Below are 22,925 nucleotides of genomic sequence, written 5' to 3' on the forward strand. Positions count from 1 at the left end.
GGATGCACTGTATAGTATCTGGCTCCTTGTCCTATTGCCAGGGAAAAATAACAATAAAAAGAACATATTAGTCTCAGGCCTTACTTGAGTTCCTGTGTGTTGGTCGCCATCATGCTTCGAATGCTTTTGTCGGCTAAAGGACAGCCAGAGAGACTGGAATATACAGCAGGGCACGATCGTTAGAGGAGAGAAATGGATGGACAGGATGACCCACTGAAACACCACACACTGACAGACGCACACACGCACGGAGAAAAAGACTGTAGATGCAAGAAAGCTTTGGTGCAAGTGCAGGGGGTACTGGGGTCAATATAAAAGAGCAGTTAACCCTCTGAATAATCATGTTCAAAGATACTACAGAGTTCAACGGGAGGAGGGTGCCATAGACTTGTACAACTTTCCCATTTGTTTTAAAACTTAGGGAACTGCCCACACGGCCCTGCTAAAAAAAGTGGCCGGCTTATAGTTAGTACACAGAAGGATGCATTAAAAAAAATTAAAAATTGTTGTTAGTCCATATACATTTTTCACAGCTTATTACTGCATGCTTCCAATTAATCAAAATGCCCTGCTGTACTCAAAGGGTTAACATGGAGACGTTCTCTCTACTGTTTGACAGCGTTGTCGAGGTAAGCTGAAAACAATAAATTGAATAGACTCGATCCACCATGAGAAAAATGAAGTCACACCTTCTATGTGAGGCGTAATTACCAGTCACGTGACCACTTCCATCACACCCTGGTGTTCGACATCTGTTACCAAAAAAAGTAGATAAAAATAAAGCCAAACAAAACAGAAGAAAAACAAACAAAAATACAGCCAAAAGAGTGAATAGGTTTGTGTTTTGTTTCCTTTGTGTTTTGTTAAATGTTTTCATTGTTTCCAGTTTAGCTTCACTGTCTGCAAAGATATATATTTTTTTAACACAACCTAGGGAAAAGCTGCAACATGGACAGGTAAAAACAAGAATGATGTTTTATTAAAGCACTGAAAAATAAATAAAGACAAAGCCAGAATACATCCGCTAACAACTCTGGGTCAAACGAAAGACTGCCAAAACGGTACGCTGCATACGTAGCATGCCAGCGATGCCAGGGGGACAAATCACCAAATCAAAACAGCAGAGGGAAGGAAAAAGAAAATAAAAAAACAAACATATGGACAAAGGGGTGGGGTTGAAGAGGTGGGTTGTGAGGGAACAGACAGCACACCTCCTCTAAATCTTACGTTATCAGATCCTTTTTGCTCTCCTTGCACTGGGCATATTTTGGCTTCGAGCTGGGGACGTTGACATCTCCGGGATACTGGTCGTCCAGAATGTCATGGAAGGGATCCAAGTCGTCAGGCTGTTAAAGGGGGTGGGAGAGGGGTGAGAGGCAAGGAACTAGATGTCCATATCCCATCTGCTCCAGGTGAACATACACCTCTCAGACAGATGAACGGTATACAGCAACGTGACAACCATCACTGTGGTAGTCTTGGCCCGGGCCTGAATTAAGACTGTCATGTCTGCTAGCTTTGATTTAGAACTGTGACTTTCACTCTGGCTGGAGTTCAAGAGCCAATCGGTGCGGTTTGAAGTCTGAATGACCAAGAGACATTGGCCGCTACAAGAATGTTCTTCAGGGAAACTGTTAAGCAATTACTTGGGGTCCCACCTCAAAGTAAGTATTTTCAAATGTAATGATGTTTTAATTTCTGAGCATCATCATGTTTTGGAGAGACAGTCTGCATCAGTAATAAACTACCCTTAGCCATGGTCAGCAGCTAAACTTACTTCTCAGCCTACAAACCCAGCCCTGAATCATTGTCTAATTCCAAAAATGTGTATAGGCCTCTACCCAGGACCCAGTTGAATGACAGCAGGAATTGTGGATTTAGAGTAGAAGTTGACTGTAAATATGGACCTTTCTTAAGTTCTGTGCTAGTGTAAAGACCTGGGCCAGTATGTATAAAGTTGCTAAGGGAATCCAGAACCCTCCAAACACAACTCCGCCACTTCCAAATTTACAGCACCCTAATTACAGGAGAAAGAAGCATTGGGAGCATTTGTTGGCTAAATGGCTTTAAGTCGTAAAGGGTCCAAGGTATCAAATGAGCCTCAAACCATCTTGTTGTTGTCAGATATGCAGCAGATATGGATGGATCACTTGAAGGGTTGTTTCTCCTGAATAATTGTCCCACTGAACCCAATGGAAAAATTATTCACGAGAAACAACCCTTGAAGTAATCCATCCATATCTGCTGCATATCTGACAACAGCAAGATGGTTTGAGGCTCATTTGATACCTTGGACCCTTTACGACTTAAAGCCATTTAGCCAACAAATGTGTTCCATACTGTATCAGAATAATTTACAGCTGAATCTTGTCCCACCCCCCCAATTCCCATAGAGATCCATTCAAATGCAAAGAGTTTCACTATCGCTTGTAGGACAACCTGAAAATAAGATATCCAGACTCTGATGATGTTGATAGGTCACGGACATCAGGAAGTTACAAGAATTAGGCTTTGTTGTATAATTTCTCCTCACATTTGTCTGGAGTTTGTTTAGTGGAAGGGAAAGAGGAATTAATCGTGCAAGATTTCTTGCCATGCTTTTTACATCTTATTACATTCTTCCGCTTATAGTAATTCCTGGGTGCCATCATTGTCGTTCCTCTTAACGGAATCTGAGAGTGCTGTGAATTAATCTGAGATTAGCACCTAAGAATGCTGCTTACTCTTTGCTAAAAATTGTTTTAGCGCTGTTAGCACTTAGGTCCTACTTCTTGATGAGAATTTCTTTACTCCTAAGTTTGAGACCGTTTCAGGAGTAATTCTCAGCGGCTCTATACATACAGCCCCTGATTTTTAACTCAGAAGTTACAAGTTAAAATAGTTCAACTGGGTAAATAGTACTGGGTTCAGAAAGGAAGAGCTGTGGTTCTAAACTGGTTTGAGAATTAGGCTACCGCCATTAGCAGGCGGTGTAAATAAATGAACAAACATTCTTCAACCTCTCCCAAATGAAACAAACATGAGTGCTGCTTCATCAGGGTGTGATGAAGTTGTTGCTATGACTGAAAGTATCTTTACACCTTATCTCCAAGACACAAAAGCCTTAGTAATAAAACTGCCTATTTTGTGGGACGTGCTAGATTTATCATCAAAATTCATTTCCATTTTATTCTTCCCATTGTAATAGAGATCTTCTCTTTTCCTCGATCGTCACTGTTCTCTAATATAAGCACTGCCATCAATCAGTCTTCGCGGAAAGAATTGAGCCATCGTTAACGCAAGTCAAATTATTATCCAGATCTTCAGAGAGCGATTTATCAGTCTTGGTAGGGTGCGGGAGCTGCGTGGGCCAGGATTGCCTCAGAAGTCTCCCGGTCTAAAAACACAATGTCTGCCGCAACGCACTCAATTTTTATGCAAATGGTAAAATGTCAAACTGTGCCTATCAATCACTGCTTTCTGAAAAGTTGTTTGAAAGGAAGCGAAATTAATCTGTCCACGACACCATATCACGGATATTTGGGTCTCTTTTAGGCAGAACGTGTTTTGCGCCAGACATCAAGAACAGCTTATGCGCAGTACAAACTGGATGAGCATATTTTCTGATCAGTATCATGCGCAAACACATTTGATGTGGGGATTAGCCTCTTCTCCGCAATTACTCGGGTCAGTTTTATTTAGGCGAATTAGACCTCCCTTCTATAAGGTCGAGGTACTGTCAAGATTTGTGCAGCTTCTACTAAACGGCAGCCAAACGACAGCACAGATGCTGTTCGCCACACCTGGCATCACGGTTTTATTGTATTAGCCACATGTCACACCGTGTCCTTGAACCAGTCCCCAGACTAAATTAGCCTACTATTAACGGACCGCAAGACGACTTTAATTAATCTGCAGTGCAATTTACAATCTGCAATGCCGGCATGGTGCACTAGATGGCGGTCTGGTTAAATGAAAGGGCCTACTACACATCAACCTGCAGAGGATCCATTGCAGGCTGTGGCCTCAGTTCACTTGAAATTCTTATTTTACCCATGTACAGTTATGCTGAAAAACAGACTGCCTGAAATACATTAGATATTCTTTTTATCATCCAGGAGCAAGAGGAACAATGTGGTAATGCTCACATAGCCAGTCCATTAGTGACCAATTATTCCAGAGTTTAAAAATCCATCTCATTACAAGGCAATGCAAATCGATTGGAAGTTCTCGCAGTACTGCGTTTTGCATAATTCATAATGGAAAACAACAACAAAAAAGACACCAACAAAAAAATATTTATGCGCAGAGTACAAGATAAGGAATACTCCCTCTGTATGGAAATGCTGCTGTAAATTAAAACAGCAAGGAATATTACACAAGGGCACGACAGCCCCAATACACTACATTTTAAAGATATTTTTTAGGTCTTTTTTCAGCTTTATTGGACAGTATAGTATAGAGAGACAGGAAGAATGGGAGCGAGAGAGAGGGGAAGACATGCGACAAATGTCAGACGGTCGGATTTGAACCGCCGACGTCGCGGCTCGCAATGAGTGCTCTACAGGCTGCGCCACCGAGACACCCCAATACACTACATTTTAATGTATCTCTGAAAGTTTTAAATTTAATTTGAATCTAATGAGATTTTTTAAATGAAAAAATATACATATTTGAAAAAGAACATTCCAAAAATAGAGGCAGGCAGGCGACACTTTCTGATGCTTTTCGCAGCAGACGGCTTCGAAGCAGTAGGAACAGGTTTATGTGGCTTTCTTCATTATCGCCGTCAGCGCTACGCCACTGCCCATGTTAAAACAGGCCTCGGGTGCGGTGAAACGTTTTTGTCGGGGGAAGTAGGGCGTGGCAGTGCGACGGTTACCTCTTTGGGGTCGTCCTCGTCGATGCGCTTGATTTTGGTGTAGTCGACGGGCAGGTCCCAGCAGTCGGCCTCGCTCATCTGGTAGCAGCGGCTGTTGAGGAGAGCTTGGCGCTGGGGGGACATGGGCTCCAGGGGCGTGAGCACAGCGCAGCTGCTCTCCCGCCCGACCCGCTGCTTCATGCTCAGGTCCAGAGTGCCGTTTTCGTCCACCTCCAGGTCCGGGTTCTGAGGGAGAGGCAGAGTCACACTTTAAAAATAATGTCACAATTTATTGTTACAAACAATCATTGTATTCTTTTATCGATATACTGTAATATATTTGTTTTGTTTACATGTGCTTTGGCAACGTGTATGTATGTATGTCATGTCGATAAAGCTCATTTGAATTTGAATTTGAGAGAGAAAAAGAGAGAGTGAGTGATAGCTGAGTCTGGGGGCTCATTCCAATCGCTTATTCTTCTCCACTCTTTTCCTTTCCTTGCTCCTGACCCGGAAGTCGATCGAGGACGGCCATCTTTAAGGAAATTCTAACCCCTTAAACGTTCCTTCTAGGAGCTAGAAGCAGAAGTTAGGGACACCCTATCTTTCCTTTGGCAAGAAAACATCAGAGGATCCTTTGCAGAAGTATTTCTTCAGAAAGCTTGACATGTAAATGATCCACCTCTCCCCATCTACCACGTCTGTAACTGACTTGGCACTGAACTGACATTTGAAGGAGCAAGGATATTCCATTTGCCTAATTCACGTTTTCCCAATTTCCCTGTCTTAATCTATTTTTCCTGCCACTTTTCCTAGCCTTTCCCGATGGATGGGACTAGGAGTAGAAAAAGAGAAAAGATGAGAAAAATAAGAGATTGAGCCCCCTCTCTCTGCCTGCACTCTCTATCCCTCCTGTTCTGTCCTGCCATCTCTTTTGGTTTCCAACTGTGCTTCCTCTAGGCTCTGCTCTCCCTCTTCGTTCCCCACTGTGCTCCACTCCAATCTCTAAACGATCAATTCACTGTGTCTGCTCTTTCCATTCTCAAATTCATATTTGTCATATTTCATATTTCTGTAGTCTAAGGTACATGACTAGGACCTGGAAGGTTTGTGGTTCAAGCCCTGTTGAATAGGCATGCTAAGATCAGCACAGCTGTTGGGCCCTTGAGCCCGCATTACTCCGGGGGGGGATTATCCCCTGCTTAAGGCCTTTGCACATTGACTGTGATTCAGTCGTGAAAATACAGTAAATTACACACAAATATATACAAACTCCCACTTGTGAAACTTGGTTTTGAAAATGCGACATTCATTTTTTGTTTGTGATACTACTTATAGTCCAATCAGAATGTATTCTTGACAGACGTCACAGCACTGCCACATCCAGTTGGAATGGACCAGAAAATGGGAAGAGAGGAGCAGGGTACAGGATACGTTTCATCTGTCAAACCATTATCTGTACACGCGTTGCAAATAAAAAGTGTATATGGTTCCCAAAACACTTCATTATTGTGGAAAGTTTCTGATCACTGATAGGTTACGTTATAGAATAACAAGGAAAACGATTTGCTGTCTAGTTGTACACACTTCTTCAGATGCCAGGTGGCCATAAGTTGCTGCACCTACTGTAATTTAAAATGTTTGATGAGATAAGGTGGCTTATTCTTTTATGGCTAACTGTTTAACTACCCGCGAAATGGAAACTTTTAAATGTTTTGCATCACAGCAGGTGTGGAAATATTTGCAGACAAATTGTGTTCATTTTCATGTCGCTTATTTCTTATGTCCATGATGTGTAACGGCCTTTAGTCTTATCAACTATAAGTTGGTTTGGATAAACGCTTCAGCTAAATAACATTATTATTATTATTCGCACTCCCATCCATATTCTTCTTGCTGTACTTTTTATTCTCAACTCATCTCTCTTCATTCACCAGTGTACTGTCACTCTTTCACTTTCTCTATTCCCTGCTCTACTCTGCATTACGGAAGCCCGTTCTGGAATCGTCCTTAGTGGTTCAAGGCCCTTGCCGAGGCCTTGGGTAGATGACGTGTAATTGTCAAATGTGTAATTGTTTTGGATTAAAATACTATTCTGTGCTCAATTGATCTTCCCTGGTGCAATCGAGTTAACCAAAAGGACCAGAAAAAGCCACAGCCAATCAACAGCCTGCTTACTAAGGGGGGCCACAACCTTGCCAACCTTCTGCTCTCATCCCAGGATGTCATGTCAGATTGAGGCTTCTTGCCCACTCCATTTCTATCATATCAATAAAGCCAGACTTAGTTTCAAACCAGGAGGCGGGGTTTGCAATTTGACCTGGCCAGGGGTCGGCAATCCTAGTCCTGGAGAGCCACAGTGTGTGCCGGCTTTCGTTGTTACCAGCGCTTAATTGATAACTGAAAGCAGTTGATTACGCAGTTAACTCACATCACCTTGTTTCTTGGGTTTAAATCGGTTGCTTATTTTAACCCTATTCACTTTGCGCCCCTGGAGGGCAATTTCCACCGATTTTGTACTAGTCCTATAAAAGTGTCAATATCTCAAGAATTATTTACTGCACACACATGAAGACTTAAATTAAAGACTACGCTCTTACCATTCAGAAACTTGAGACAGACCAAACCTATATCAGAACATGTACATACAGTGTAGACAAAACATACCCTGAAATACAGAAAAATGACAAAACACCTTATGATTTTACACTTTAGCACTGAATATCAAGGTCAAGGACAAACCTAGAACTACTTCATATTTGTGCACAAACTTGATATCAACATGTGTACAAAATTTGGTAAAGATATTGGCAGGCATTCAAATTCAACATGGGTTTTCCCAAAACTGCACCCAGATGTCCTCAAGTGACCCCAAATTTATCCAAATACAAAACATCTGCATATTTCTTTTGTCCAGACATATGAATGATCAGAAAAGCTTATTTTCCAATTAAACCAGATTTTTTGATACAAAATTGAAAAAAGAAATTAACCTTAATGTTAACCTTCATGTATGTTTTATTCACATATGAGGTTTTGTATGTTTTTATAAGGCATGTCCAATGTGTCACCCAGTGTCCAAAAGCTCTCCAAAAAGGCTCACCCCAATGCTTTCTAACCAACATGCATCACATTTAAAATTGAACTTAATTTAAAAATTAGATTAACCAGGAACATGATTTATTAACATAGATAAATAATATCAAGGATTGTTAGAAATTTTATTGTCTGAGTCTGTGGTGAGGTGAGGGTTGTAAACCATGAGTGTGGCAATGGGGAGGCACTGCTTTGTAAATAAGAGGCATCTAAACTGCTGTTTTTAACAATCCGCCATCGCCATTTTCCGGTTTAACAACAATAATTTGAGATGTCAACAACTCAACCACAAGAGGGAAAAGTTGATAGGGTTAAGGCGAAAAACAAAAGCAATTATTGGCGGGACGGTTTGTGCTAATCCAGATGGGGGTCACTGCTGTAGGGACTACAACTTCCACATTCCCACAGGAAAATTCTGCGACGTCCACCACGAATGACGTCTAACTTGGTTCAGCCAATCCCGTAATGGCGGGAGCAATAAACGGTCCCGTATAAGAGCAAGACACGTTCTTGGGATCTCTCTTCTGCTTCTTCTGCCTCTTCTGCTTCTTCTCTTGGACGCACCCTTTTTGGGCATTCGCTTCAGCTCATCTGCTCCGAGACTCGGACAGAGGCTGAATGCTGCACAGCGCACTACCAGGCCTACGGACACACCCAGTTACCTTGCGGTAACTTTGTGGCCTATAGCGAGTGGAAACTGGTGTACGCGGAACGCTACATCAGTTTACTCCTGCAAAGCTCACCATCGAACAACAGCAACAAACTTTTCCACCCGGAAAAAGGACAAGCGAACATCCTTCCAGCAACCGAGTGGACCAGACGACAGCGCGTGGCTAAGACGCCCCAGCCTGCGCATCTCTCCAGGACACGCATTCACAGCACCATCACGGCTCCTATAAGGACAGCATGTCTTTTGGATCCAATGCGTATGGACTCAGTAAGAGAACAAACATTCAGGCATAGCCAGTGTTTAGTTTAGTCTTAACTGTTTTTGTGGATCTGTGTTTCAATATTTACCATCCTACTACTGTAATGTGTTTGGTTAGCTACATATATATGTACGTGAATTGATTCGCCGTCTTTTGCGCATATATAGAGTAAAACTACACAAGTAGTCCCATCCCACAGCTAACTCTAACTCATTACCACACCCAGAACTCTAGCTTACTCAAGCTAGCTACTCCCACTTTTACCTTTCCTTTGTTCAAGCGACACGCGCGCTTGCGCGCGCCACACACACGCACACACACACACATACCCAACTAAATTTCCTTACTAACTTCCCGTTAGTTTATCTGTTATGTGTTTGTATGTTTGTTTAATAAATATATTTTATTAAACCCCGGTGTCCGTTTTGGAATCGCATAGACATGAGAGCCGAGTTAAAGCAGTCTTTCGAAGAACTTCCAACCTTCAGGTTATCGGTATGTTTAATCATTAATATTGGTTATTTTAATTATTAATTAAAATACTAAATTTGTGGTTAGATATTTCTGATAATAGTAATTTTATGAGACTGATTACTTTTTGCAGTTATACTGCTACACAACGTTTAACTGGCGCCCCGGTTTCGTAGAGAGTAAAATCCCTGCGTTATTTGGCGGCCCGTGCGAGGACCCTACATAATTTGGAGTCCCGTGCGAGGACCCCTACACTGCCCTGCTGTAAAATCCAGCTAAAATTGAACTGGTCATAATGTGGTCTAGCTTGGTATGAGCTGGTCAAGCAGCATGGCCAAGCTGGTCATGAATCCGGTCTATCTGGGTATGAGCTGGTCAACCAGCTCATGCTCCTAGCTTGTCTGAGCAGCTAGCAGGTCAACCAGCTAGCAGCTGCTTCAAAACAGAACTTGACCAGGTCAAGCTGGGAGTTGGTCAACGAGCTAAACCATGTCAAACTGGGAGCTGGTCTCAACTGGTCAACTAGCTACCAGCTGTTTCAAAACCTAGATTTAGCTGTCTTTTAACGGTCCCCATGGGTTTCCTTTATGAGAGAGAGAAAATCACCCCTGCCATCTTGCCGCCACTCTCGTCACCCACCGTTTCTCTGCATCGCTTCCACTGTCCTCTCCTCTCTCTTCCTCCCTCCCTCCCATCCCTTCATCCCCACGCTGAGACTCCCTGCACAACCCAGCCAACAGGCAAATTGAGGGAGAGTGAGAAAAAGAGTGATGAGAAAGACAGAAGAGCTGGAACTGAAAACGAGAGACACATTGTATTCTTCGGTTGTTATGTTTATGATGATGTTTAATATCCTTTGGTGATCATTGATAGCGGCTCCGTTTATTGCTAATGCTTTGGCAAGACCGAGTTCTTGTGCCTATGCCAAAGGAGCATTTTCAAATCTGCATTTGGATTTTAATGAACAAGAGATGGAGTGCTAGACAGTTTAAAAGAGAGATCAAAGAGAGAAACAGAATGAGAAAACAGAAGAAATATGGAATACTAACCAAGAGGTAGACACACAAATACAAAAGATAGATTATCCCACCCCCATACACACACTCACTCATACACACGGGTATCACCGTCAATACCAGGCAGTCATTTTTCTTGCTATTTTTGCATTTACAGGATAAGCTTATTTCAGGCTGATAATACGCATATGTGCTGCTTTATCTCTCATAAATGACATACAGTACACCCACCAATTCTCCTATCTGATCCTAAAAAAATACAGTCAAAACACACTTTCTAAAAGACTGCCCACATGCCTGAGGCGCCTATCGTCCAGAACTTTATCGTTATTCGCATGACAACCATCACAGAAACAGCCCTTTATCAGGACACGACAACTGCAGCTGCGATATGTGTCCCAGGGATTCAATGCTTGGGGTGGCTAAGCTAATTGTTCTGTTTTTGGGTTCATCACCTCTCTCACGACCACCCTCCCCCCTCCCGGTCCCTCTTGCCCCCTCTCCTAAATCGCAACCCAAAAACGTCTGGCTGACTTTACATATCAGTACCACCATGACTTTACGTATGGACAGTAAAAGTCCCAACCCATATCACCACCCGCAATTCCCCAGCCAATCGAAAGTTCCCACCGCGCCCGGACCATGCGCTGCCCAGAGTTGGGACAATGCAGAATCCAGATGGTCCATCAAACTCCATTTCCACAAAGTGAGAGAGAGGGAGCAAAAGAATTGAGAATGAAGAGAGTGATAGTATTTTTTTGGTGTGTTGTAAACATTGTCTATGCTTTATGGCCTGCAGCCATACCGTCATGCAACCTGCTCCTGCTGAATGGCTGAAACTAAGTGCTTGCTTCCTCCTTGGATGCGAGACCTCTTGGGAAAACTAAGTTGCTGTGGAAGTGGTGTTGACGTCTGCCTAATCGCAACAGCTTGTATACAATAAACAGAAGATGTTATACATCTGTAATAATTGCCTGCCCTTTCCTCAGCACTGAGGACTCACATATCATCGTCATACAGTTCTGCTATTGTCAAATCAATCTTACATTTTAACTATCTAAGGCAATTTTTTTAATTAATTGAAGAAATGAGAGCGAGAAAGAAGGTGTACCCGTGAACAGAGATCCTGCGGCTTGCCGCTCATGTTCTGGGGCATCTCGCGGCAGCGGGTGGACAGGTTGAGGATGGCGGTGGCGGCCATGTGGGCAGCCTCCATGTCGTGCGTGTAGTCGAAGCTGCTCTTGCTGCAGGTGCTGCTGGCACTGCTGCCCCCTCCTCCACAGCTCAGGCTGCTGCTGCTGCTGCTGGGGGCGTAGCTGGAGCTACTGCTGGCCGAGCTGGAGCTCTTACAGTAGCGCTTAGCTGCAGGGACGAGGACAGGGACACACACATGAACACACACATATACACACACGCACATATGCAGTGCACACACATGCATGCACGCGCATGCACACGCGCGCGTGCACACGCGGGTCACACAAGCACACACAGAAATGCACACACGCGTGTGCGCACACATGAACACACACACATATACACACACGCAAATATACAGTGCACACACATGCATGCACGCGCATACACACGCGCGCACATGCACGTGCACACATATAGACACACACACACATGTACACACGCGCGCACATACATATGCAGATGTGCCCGCACACATGAACACACGCACACACATGTACACACACAAATGTTTGGTTAGCGGAGTAGTCACAATTTTTTAACACAAAATTTCAGAAATGGCACATTAATACAGAGCAGCTGGATAAACTGTAAGAAGATAACACTGACAAAGACAGAAGACAGATTAAATGAGAAGGCTAAATCAAAACACTCAATATAAATATACAATAATAAAAAAGGTTGCACAGCTACACAGATAAATGCGCAGACCAACACACACACATATATTTTTACATGCTGTATGTCTGCATATACAAACACACACACACACACACACACACATATATTGGATAAACAGATGAACAAAGAAGCTGTGCTGTGGCTGAAATTAAGGTGAAAGTGAGGCCCGTAATGCCGGCGAGACAGCAAGCCGCAGTCACAGTGACTGGCTTGGAGTGTCAGCTTCTGGAATCTATTCCACAAGCCTTTGTGCAATGTGGGGCGGAGTGTTACTGCTGCAGAGTGCAGCAATTAGCTGCCGACAGGGGAAGGGCAACATTTGAGTCATCAGCTCACAACTATAAACCTCCCTTTTCACACTGTCTCCAGTGGATTATTCGACATGCCAGGAAGGAGAAAGCCCGAAACTCAAAAAGCACAGCCTGATAATGTTCTTGCTACCTTCAGAACGAAACAATAACTTAACACATTCCTTGCATTCTGTTTGCCAGAGCGTTCCTTATCTGATATTGTTCTTTCAAATAAATGGTAGCAAATGGTAGTAAATGCTAGCTTCTATTTCGAATTCACGCTGCTCTGAACACTGAGAGTGCTGCGACTACTGTGAGTTGAGATCCTTTGTATTCCGAGACAGTTCTCTGCAGTAGGCAAACCTGCAGACATCTTTTATGCCCCATAACCCTGTAAAGTAAGCCCCTTAACTGAAGTACACACAACAGGAGCAAGTAACTGGATCACAATGGGATGAACTGTAAGCAACAGCCAAATGTTGGACACAATTACTATTATTTTATTCTTATTCTTATTAGGAGCTTGCTGTGCAGATGGAATGGTTTCCCCACAGTAAAATGTGTCAGTATGAAACCATCTCTTGGGGGAAGAGAGAGAGAAAGAGCGTAAAAGGATATGTGGGCTTCAGTACCATCATATCCTTTGGGGGAGGTGTCCCTGCCCTGGACCTTGGGTGCGATGGCCCGTTTCCCGTAGACATGGTGGCTGTCATAGTGGTTGTAGTCAAAGTTGGTCTTGGAGTACTTCTCTAGCTCCTTGGCCAGGTTGGAGCGCGGGGTGCTGGTGGAGATGTTGTTCTTGTAGCCATACTGTGGGATCTCCAGCTGCTTCACAAAGCACATGGGTCTGGGAAAGAAACACTTCATTGAATCACCAGGGTGTCGAGTTGTTGGACACCTTGTTTTGAAAGGATAGTTCTCTTTCCAAATTTTTTGATATTTCGGTTTTAGTGTGTTTTTTCGATTGGCACAGATCGTTTTTGTGTGTGATGAAGGATCCTTAAGTTTCAGATAACCTGGTGGCTTTATCGTGAAGGAGGCTATAAATATCAGCAGCTATATTTTATACATTGGTCATACAGAATCAACATTCCATTGCTACAAAGTGGCTATTTCTTAGCCTAATCTGGCAAGGAGGAAACATTCCTCTGACACATGAAATGTGTCAAATTCAACATTATACACTATTATATACACAAAGTCAGCTGATTGCTTCTGAACCACTAAAGCCTGATTTGTACTCGTCGTACAAGCCTTTGCATTTATACTTCAACAAGGTCTGTGACAACGGTTCTGTTGTCTCCATGTTAACAAGATGCCAAATATCTGATGTTTACCTTTTGAAAACACAGAGGAGCCTATCCATGACAATGAATTTCAATATACCCCTGTGGGTTCTGTGGTAGGCTCTCATAATCATATGACCCCTCTCAATGGAGCCGTGGCAGTGGCAGTGTCAATATCATGATGACAATAACAATAGCTTTATTAGCGATGGCAATACTTAGGACTATGTCTAATATAATCTTATGGTATAATCTTTCGAGTTTAACTGAATAAAACAATAAGAATGAACTAGAACAAGCACAATAAGCACTGTCCGGGTTGCTCTACTCGAGCAATGTCCATAAAAAATTATTGGTCACACTTTACAATAAGGTTCATGAATTGGCATTCACTAATGTAGTTGTTTTTTGTCTTTTTAATCCGATTTTTTCCCTTTTTCTCCCAATTTGGTAGCCAATTGGACCCCGTCTGATTCAATTAGAGCTAGTATTAGATACACCGCCCACACCCCGTCCCTCGGTGGCCAACGGGAGAGCCTTCTTCAAGCTGTCTCACCTCCCAAGCTGTAACCGTGATTCCGAGGCGCCCGAGGTGCTTGTTTCATGCGGCGATCTACTAACCCTGCCAAGTCCCTCCCTCTGGAGCAGCAAGCCAATTATTGCTGCTCCACGTGAGCCGGCCAAACTTGGCTTTTGGCAGGATCGAGAATTGAACCCCGGTCCCCAGTGTGCAACTGCAGCGAACTGCAACCGCGAGTCTGCTGCGTCTTAGCCTGTTGCACCACCGTGGCTCACTAATGTAGTTGTTAACATTAATTAATGATGGACAAATACATTAATTAGTTAATGTGTTTGTTAACGTACTGTATTTGTTACATGATGTTTATAATTAGTAAACCATTATCAAATACATTAACTAACTTTTTCACTCCAATATATAGCCTATTTTCAATAACTAATGTAGTTGTTAACATGAATTCATGTTGTACAAATACATAAACAGAGCTGTACTGATTAACTTCCAAAGTTCTTAACAACTACACTACTTCATGCCAATTCACGTAAATGTATTGTGTGTGTTTATTTAAGTGTTACCAAGTTATTTAATTACATCAATTTCATCAATCATTGAAATAAATGAATGAGCCTACACTAAAATGAGAACTACATAAATGATTTAATTGATAATTACAAATGAATAAAAATGATAAGAACATATATATCACCATCTGACCATTTTCTTTGAACACATTTCTAATGAAAGCAGCTGATCAATCACTGCTGTTGACTGTCTGTACCCACAAGATACACATAACTGTGTTGTTTGACAATTATTCAGTGATACAACATGCATGCATACATATAATGTTAATTAATGGTGAGCAGTTAGTTTGGGTGTACTTTAGCCTATGTAAAATGGCTACCTGCTAGTGGGCTAACATATAGATTTGCTAATAGTCTAGAGCAGTGGTGGCCAACCCTGGTCCTGGAGAGTTCCAGGTTCTGCAGATTTCGGTTGTTACTCTGCACTTAATTAATCAATTAGAGCAGTTAATTACACAGTTAACTCAGAGAACACAAACCAGCAGACCTAGTTGCACTCCAAGGACCAGGGTTGGAGACCACTGGTCTAGAGCAAACAGACACTGGGACACAGCAGGGGCAAAAGTACCTCAGTACACGATCTGAAGCCTGGTTGGACTTGCTTCCGTCACAGGTCTGATGTTTCTCCTGGGCCTTGGCCAGTTTCTCCGCTGCGGCGATGGGACACCCCGAGAGGCTGAAATGGCATTACATGCAATTCAGTCTCCCTGCCAGCAGGCTGCAGGGCAGCGGCCATTTCATTACATTACACACACAATTACACACACACTGCACGCACAGAACTCTCATGAGGCCTACAAGAGGGGGCTCTGGGCACCCCTGAAATTCTCCAGTGGCGATTTAGAGCAAAGAAACAGGGAAACAATACAAAATAACACAAGAGCCGGCTGGTACTAAAACAGGGATGGCGAAACGTCATTCGAGCACTCATCAAGCGTGTGCTCGAATGACTTAAAAATGAGCCTTCGGAAATATTTTCAGGTTTGCAAGTCTCTTGTATTGGAGTGCTCATAATGTACAAGTCTGCGTGGCTTACAGTGAGTTCTAACGTGAGAAAGGTGGTAGGATTCAGAGGGGCTTGTGTGCATGGCTCTGAGGGTCTCTTGCTCTTTCTCTCTTTTGTTCTCTCTCTCACTGTTCAAATTCAATTTCTATTCTTTCTTTATTGGCGTAATTTAATATGACAACATTGTCATGGCATAGCACTGAAGTTAAATAAGACATAGATAAGAAGTAAAAAAGTAAAAAAATACAGATGAAAGACTAAGACAATAATAATAATAATAATAATAATAATAATAATAATAATAATAATACAAACATTTTACTCATTAACAATAAATGTAAAACTATATCACTGACTTTAACTGGTCATATATTTTTAACCCAGGACGTAGAAGAATTTTTCTATGTCTCTATAGTTCAAGGAAGCTGGATCCAACATTTAATAAAAGGTTTCCCTGTGTGACATTTTCAGCTATTTGTTGGAAAGTTGAGCTCTGTCTCCACTACCCCAGGAACACAGAGGGAGTGCAGCCTGCCCTCCCTGCACAGCCAGACATGCCTGTGATGGCTAGTCTCAACAGCCAGGCTGTGCTGTGATCTTTGAGTCTGTTCATTGTCAATGTCACAGTCACCCTGGTTAAATATTCTGCCAGGGCCAAGTCGCAATCAACCGAATACTGAATTTGAGTGATTTCATTCCTATACACGTGATAAAAATGTTCTTTTCCATTAGCTAATTTGGTTTGGTCTATTTTAGTTCTGGATGGATGGGATTTAGCTGGATGGAAACATGCATCTCTCTCTCTCTCCCCCTTTTGGCTTCTTTCTTTCATTCTCTGTCAGTTGGGTTTCCATGACAATGGCATGAAGAGATATAATTATTCTATATGTTTTCTATACAGTGCTCCAAACAGCTGTGATGTGCAGTGTGTGGGCATGTGTGTGTGTGTGCATTTTCTTGCATATGTGTGTATGTATGAATTTGCATACATGTCTGTGAGTGTATGTGTATGTACTTGTTTGTGTACGTGCATACATACTTGTTGGTGTGTGTGCATGCATATTTGTGTGTGTGTGTGTGTGTGTGTGTGTGTGTGTGTAGTCGTATGTTCATACATACCTACATGTGCGTGCGTGTTGGCAGTGTGCCACAGGGGTTATATGGACTCCTCCTGTAAGTGTGTCAGAGCTGCAGGCTGATCTGTACACACCCTCACACTGATGTGTCAGGTAGGTGCTAATGGCTGCGGCTAGGCCAAGAGTCACACAGCATCTGCTGCATACAGTATTCAGCAGGGGGGACTCACAGCATTCCCACAATCCTCCTTCACAACACTAAAAACTGCTTTTTGCACTTTCTACCTCTTCCTGTTTTTCTAATCTGTTTGACCATAGTGTTCGGGTCTGAATGGTTGTTAAACCTTAACTCTAGGGACTGCTCAATACCCTAAGTACTGTATGTAGTTATCAGTGTAAGGGGCCATAATCAACCCAATCCCAAATCACAATGCCACAGCACACATTTTTTGTTTCACAGCATTTAAAAATATGCAAAAGGTTGTATTAAAATACCCACCTTTTCCTTTCTAAATATTTTTCAAGTATTACAGCATCAACTCATTTGAAATTGGACAGACCCTTATGATGCAGAAAAACACCCCTGAAATAAACAGCAGCCTTTGTAAAGTAAATAATGAGAGACAGTGGCATAACTTTGCAGTGAATAAATCATAAACCAAATGGGAAAATATGGGGTTGGCTTAGGAAGTAGGGTAGGGTGTCTGGCTTCCGAAAGGACCGCCTAATCAGGAACAAAAATAAAGGAGAATGAAACTAAATGGCTGATGGAATGCTTGACATAAAGAAAGGAAACAACCCCACTCCCAAACATGAAAGGGTGCATTGTGGGTCTATCATCGAGTTGGTTGGGTGGCTGGAAACGGACTGCGGTGCTCACTCACCTCCGGTGGGAGTTCCTGTTGCTATTGACATGGCCTCTTCCCGTGCAGCCAGGTGTAGGGCACTTAAGAACATTTTCATACATTGCAAGAACTTTACGGACAAAGAGCGAGACAGGGAAGGTTAGGAGTCCCAGAGCCGGGTTACCGCTTAGCATTGATGAGTTAAAGACAGCTCTATCATCATAATTAACGCTCCAGCAGGAAGTGACATCAGAGGCAGGATGATGAGGGTGCCAGGACATGCAGGTGACAGTCAACTCACAGCAAGGCAGCTCAACCATTCAACAGACACACCATAAATTAGCAGGCCATGCTGGAGTCAAGCAAGGTGTTATTTCAATGTCTGTATTGAAGGTTAATTAAAGGGATCCTACAGTGCTTCTAATTAAAAAAACTCAACGACCTTCATGGGCAATTTTCAAAGTTTTAAAATCAGCCCCTAATTTGTAATCATAATTGTTGGCCTGTCCCATCACTGTCATGTTCTTGCTCACCTCAAGAGGGTGCACACAAGCAAGTACATCTTCTGAAATCTGCCAGCCGAGCCGTGTAATTACTGTATCGGAGGACAGCAAAAAGCAGCACCTGGTATTTTCAGATCAAAGAATCAAAGCAGGGGGACACCATACTGACCGAAAACCTGTGCTCCCAAAGAAAATAATGAAATAATGTGCTGTTTTTTTGTTATGTGGGATATACAGTGAGCTCCATAATGTAGATATATATGTAGCGCCCCCCCCATTGCTGGGAACCATAATGTTTGGGACAAATGGTTTCACATTTGTTTCTGATTTTAGGATGAAGATCACAGCTTCTAGTTTTGAAATACCAAACTTTGAGATTTTGAAATACTGGGCCCTGGTGATGTCTGGAGGTCACAGACTTCAAGTAGTCTGCATGCAAATGATATGCAAGAAAATACTAAACTTGACTGCTTTCATTTTCATTGTACACATGTCCCAAACATTATGATGGCATGAAATGGGGTGGCTATAGAGATGTAATCTCTACATGGTGAAACCAAAGTGTATAAATATAACCTTCAATAAAAGCTGAGAATGTGGCCTTTAACTACATGCAAGTTGTTTGATTGCAAATGTAAAATTGTGGAATACAAAAAAAGTATTTGTCCAAAACAAATATTGCGCTCTATATGTAGATATATGTATATACACACACATACTTTAATGCCCAGGAAACTTCCAGAAACGGACATGTAGTTCTTCAGGCATTCTTGTTCTAAAACCAATCACGAACACAAATAATTGGATTTGCCACTATTTCTACACCACAAACTTTGTCTGTCTTCCCAAATTGCCATGGCACATTTGTTCCCCTTTTTCAGGACTCCAATTAGATTAATTATCTATGAATGTGTGGGCCTGAAGAGACCTGCTTGTCGAGGACGAGGAAAGTAGAGGGTTGATGCGTCTTCATCATTATCGCCTCCTTAAACTCTGACCGGATTTGGACTTAATCTTAGAGCAAAATGTCTTTAATTGGCAGGCTTCATGCCTGTCATGAGAACAAAATGCCAGAAGAACCTCCTGCCATGCTTGGTAACTGGGCAACCATCACAAGGCCACCAATTGCCTGGTGTCTTGACAATGGAGAAGTGTGATGGATTTCATCGATCTGAAGACTCAGTAAAATCCTTAAAATCCTATAGGTATGGTAATTACCACTCATGATTACATTTGTTATAGTTTTCACCTAAGTATCCTTACCAGGTTGACATTTTGACAGGAAACCAATGTACGCAAATACAGTGGTTTTTACTCCAAAAATATTCAGAGCTTCAAAAAAACAACACTTCCTTGTCTTTTTTTGAGCTGTTTCCCTTGAGAGGTTTCCGTACGTCTGAAAATCCAAATTAAACGAAGACATCATGCCAATAATGTGCCTGAACAGTGAGACAAATGTGCTAAAGAAAGACCCGCTTTGCATTTCATTAAGGCAGATTCTGCGTGACGAATACGGTTTGCCTAATGCAGTGATGAGAAGTCCTTTCTGGGGAAATTTATTGACCACAAATCGATGCCAAGAAGCTTGATCGTGGCTGTTCTGTGGCAGATAATGCATTTTTAAGCACAAGCCTGTCAATATTTCTGAACACCCTTTACAGGTCACCTTTGAATGCCACTAAAACTGACAGGATCAGTGTGTCTGTGTGCTAGTGTGTGTACCTATGCTTGTGTGTGAAGTGTTAACCCTGAATCCTGTGGTATAAAAAAAGGATGTGTGTACTTTGCTAGACTGTGAAAAAACACACATGGATCCTGATTTACTAAGACCTTTAGCATTATGCAAAACTTTTTAGCACAGGCAAAATTAATAACACAGCCAATGATTGGTGCAAAACTAATACCATTAGCAATCATTGGCTATTGGCTGAAAGGTTTTGCACATATTAATGGTCTTAGCAAATCAAGCCCATGGTGCAGAAGTTTGCTGAAGATAAGGTAAGGTAAGCAGTCTCATTATTGCCCAACAGATAACAATATCAATACCTGTTAATAATCATTTAAGATTAGACATTTTACTCTAGTTCACACTCTAGTTTACAATTTCAGCATTAGTAAACGTAAACTCAATCCTCAAAATAACACCCAGGCACCTCTGTGTGTTGATCCAAGTGTACAAGGTCCAGTAGATGAGAGTGATGCATTTTTAAACCAGAACAGGGTGGTGCTGTTTTGCGTATTCATGGAATTGATCTTACTTAATGATTTTCTGTGTACTTAGAATTTGATTCAAATGAGGCAAATTATTCAAATGAGCAATTAACAGTATATTATATGGCCAACCATTGGTAGGGTTGAGGAATCCTCACTATCTCATTACTAGGAAAGTGACCCTCCCTGCTGAAAAAGAAGATCTGAAGTTTGATTTTGAAACAGCTGGTAGCTGGATTCAGGCCAGCTTCCAACTCGAAATTGTTTAGCTGGTTGACCAGTTCAGACCAGCTCCCAGCTTGAAATGGTTGACCAGCTCAGCTACCAGCTCAGACAAGCCACCAGCACTAGCTGGTTGACCAGCTCATACCCAGCTAGAACAACTTATGATCAGTTTGAAAATTAAGTCAGATTTTACAGCAGGGCAGCCATGCGCCTTTCCTGGGTGACACTTTTCTAAAGATGAAGTGCAGGTGCATGCGATTTCTAAATCAGCTTCCATCATTAGAAATGCTGCATAAGAGAGATGGCTTGGGGCTATGCAAATTCATCTGAAGCAGATCTTCAGAGAAAAAAACCTATGATCAAACCAGGTGCTTTGATTGCAGGCGTAGGTGGAAATGGATCTTAACTTGGGGCCTTTTTCTCTAGTACTTGAAAGGAGGTAACATGAGATTAGACCTGACCAAGTCATCTGAATGGGGCCGAAAGTTTGAAACATTCCCCAATGGGTGTAGGGCAGGAGAGAGGATTGCTCGCAGACATGATATGTTTCGGTCATTAGCATTTACCATTACCACTGCACTGCACTGAACATTTTGTGTTTATTTGCTTTGATTTAATTTCACAGGAACATCATTTGTGTATCATGTAGCTGAAGGAGGATTTATTGCTCTGCTAAATAAACCTGCACATTGAAAACTTATTACCAATCTTTCAGGTTGAATGGTCAAAATGCCCTGTGTGGGCAAATGTGTCCTCTGGTTGCTGAAGAAGAGTGGGATCGTCAATCGAGTTGGGGGGAGGGCATGCATTTTTTTGCCATGCAAAGGCAGTGGTGACAACTTGAGACTTCATAAGCCCCAAAGTGGGTGAAGCTCCATGTGTTGTCACTAAGTCACATGAACTAATTAAAAGACTTCTGTTTAGCAGAATATTGGTTAATTCACTGACGGAACACACATGAGCACCATCCATGTTGAAGTTCATGAGCCTATAGAAGGTTGGTGCCAAAGCACTTGACAACACAGGGGGACAGCAGGTATGGATGTAAGCATACAAAATCTAAAAAGACAAGCCCATGCAGTGTAACAGTGGGAAAATCCATACATAATCTTGATTTCAGAACAGCAGAGCACAGGCCGAAAATGAAAAAGAAACAGACAAAAACAGAAAAAAAAATGTGAGCATGCGCAAGAATGTTCCATCAAAAAAAAAAAAAAAAGAGTTTTTGCTTACTTTCTGGTGGCACCCTGTCTTTGTGGGGACATCCCGACAGGCTTCGGTGGTGGGGGTACAACCCTGTCACATGTCCGGTCCCGTCACACCCTGGCGTAGGACACCGGCTCTCCTTTTTGTCCATCCGCGAGGAAGAATCTGTGGGCACACAGAGCAGAGCATGCTGGGAGACTGCCAGGCAGAAGCAAAAAAAAAAGGAAAAAAGAAAGAGAAACACCCTCTGGTGGTCACTAAAGCTTATCACCATGGCAACCTTATCAGCAGGAACAGCGAGATGAGAGTTCACCGCAGCCCTGTGGGACCTTGGGGGTGGGAGGTTGGGAGGGGGTGGTGAGCAGGTTTGACTGGGTAAGGTGAGAAAGAAGTGTGAGGTGACGTGAGGCGTCACCATGGAAACTGAGCACTGGTCTCCTTCGCACAAGCACTGGGGTTTTCATACCTTTTGTTTCCTAAAATCCCCGCTCCCTCCAACCACCACATTTTAATTGAGGCCACATCAGGACAGATGGGTGGAGCCTGAGATGCCCCTGCCTTGACAGGTGTCCTGTCCGTGTGACTTTAACGTACGGCCGTTTTATGCATGAACTGTCCGACTACCTGCAGCGAAAATGTGAAAGCTCCCGTTTCACACTCCCTTGGTGAGAACAACACTTGGTCTGGCGATCCAACCCACAGGTCATCGATGCTAACCAGATGGCCTGCTTCATATTTTTAGCATTTCGTATATTCAGCCTCTGTGCCTGCTGAAGCTCTATGTGTTCCAATTTGCTTGATTGTGATGAATATTCATGAAGGTGGCACACAGGCAGGTCACGCAAAGCAGAATTTCCCTCCACCGAGATTTTTGAATCTATGAGGAAAAAAAAGAGCTCTAGAGGATGGAAGGGACACAGGAGCTTACCGGCAGGTTTGCTGA

The 22,925-nt window shown here is 42.6% G+C and overlaps 1 protein-coding gene across 2 annotated transcripts in view; it reads right to left on the reverse strand.

The window, feature by feature from the left end:
• Nucleotides 1-22,925, reverse strand: part of myt1lb (myelin transcription factor 1-like, b) — a 155,773-nt gene that overhangs the window by 22,742 nt on the left and 110,106 nt on the right. For both annotated transcript variants that reach the window (XM_061255079.1, XM_061255070.1), the window contains exons 8-15: nt 22,010-22,147; nt 17,877-17,967; nt 15,479-15,586; nt 13,153-13,367; nt 11,464-11,714; nt 4,862-5,086; nt 1,228-1,346; nt 85-153 (exon numbers count right to left, since the gene is read on the reverse strand). In XM_061255079.1, the coding sequence (XP_061111063.1) occupies nt 85-153; nt 1,228-1,346; nt 4,862-5,086; nt 11,464-11,714; nt 13,153-13,367; nt 15,479-15,586; nt 17,877-17,967; nt 22,010-22,147 (1,216 nt within the window). The remainder of the gene's footprint in view (nt 1-84; nt 154-1,227; nt 1,347-4,861; nt 5,087-11,463; nt 11,715-13,152; nt 13,368-15,478; nt 15,587-17,876; nt 17,968-22,009; nt 22,148-22,925) is intronic.

The sequence above is a fragment of the Conger conger genome, chromosome 1 (assembly GCF_963514075.1).
Source record: "Conger conger chromosome 1, fConCon1.1, whole genome shotgun sequence".
In the NCBI taxonomy this organism is placed as follows: Eukaryota; Metazoa; Chordata; class Actinopteri; order Anguilliformes; family Congridae; genus Conger; species Conger conger.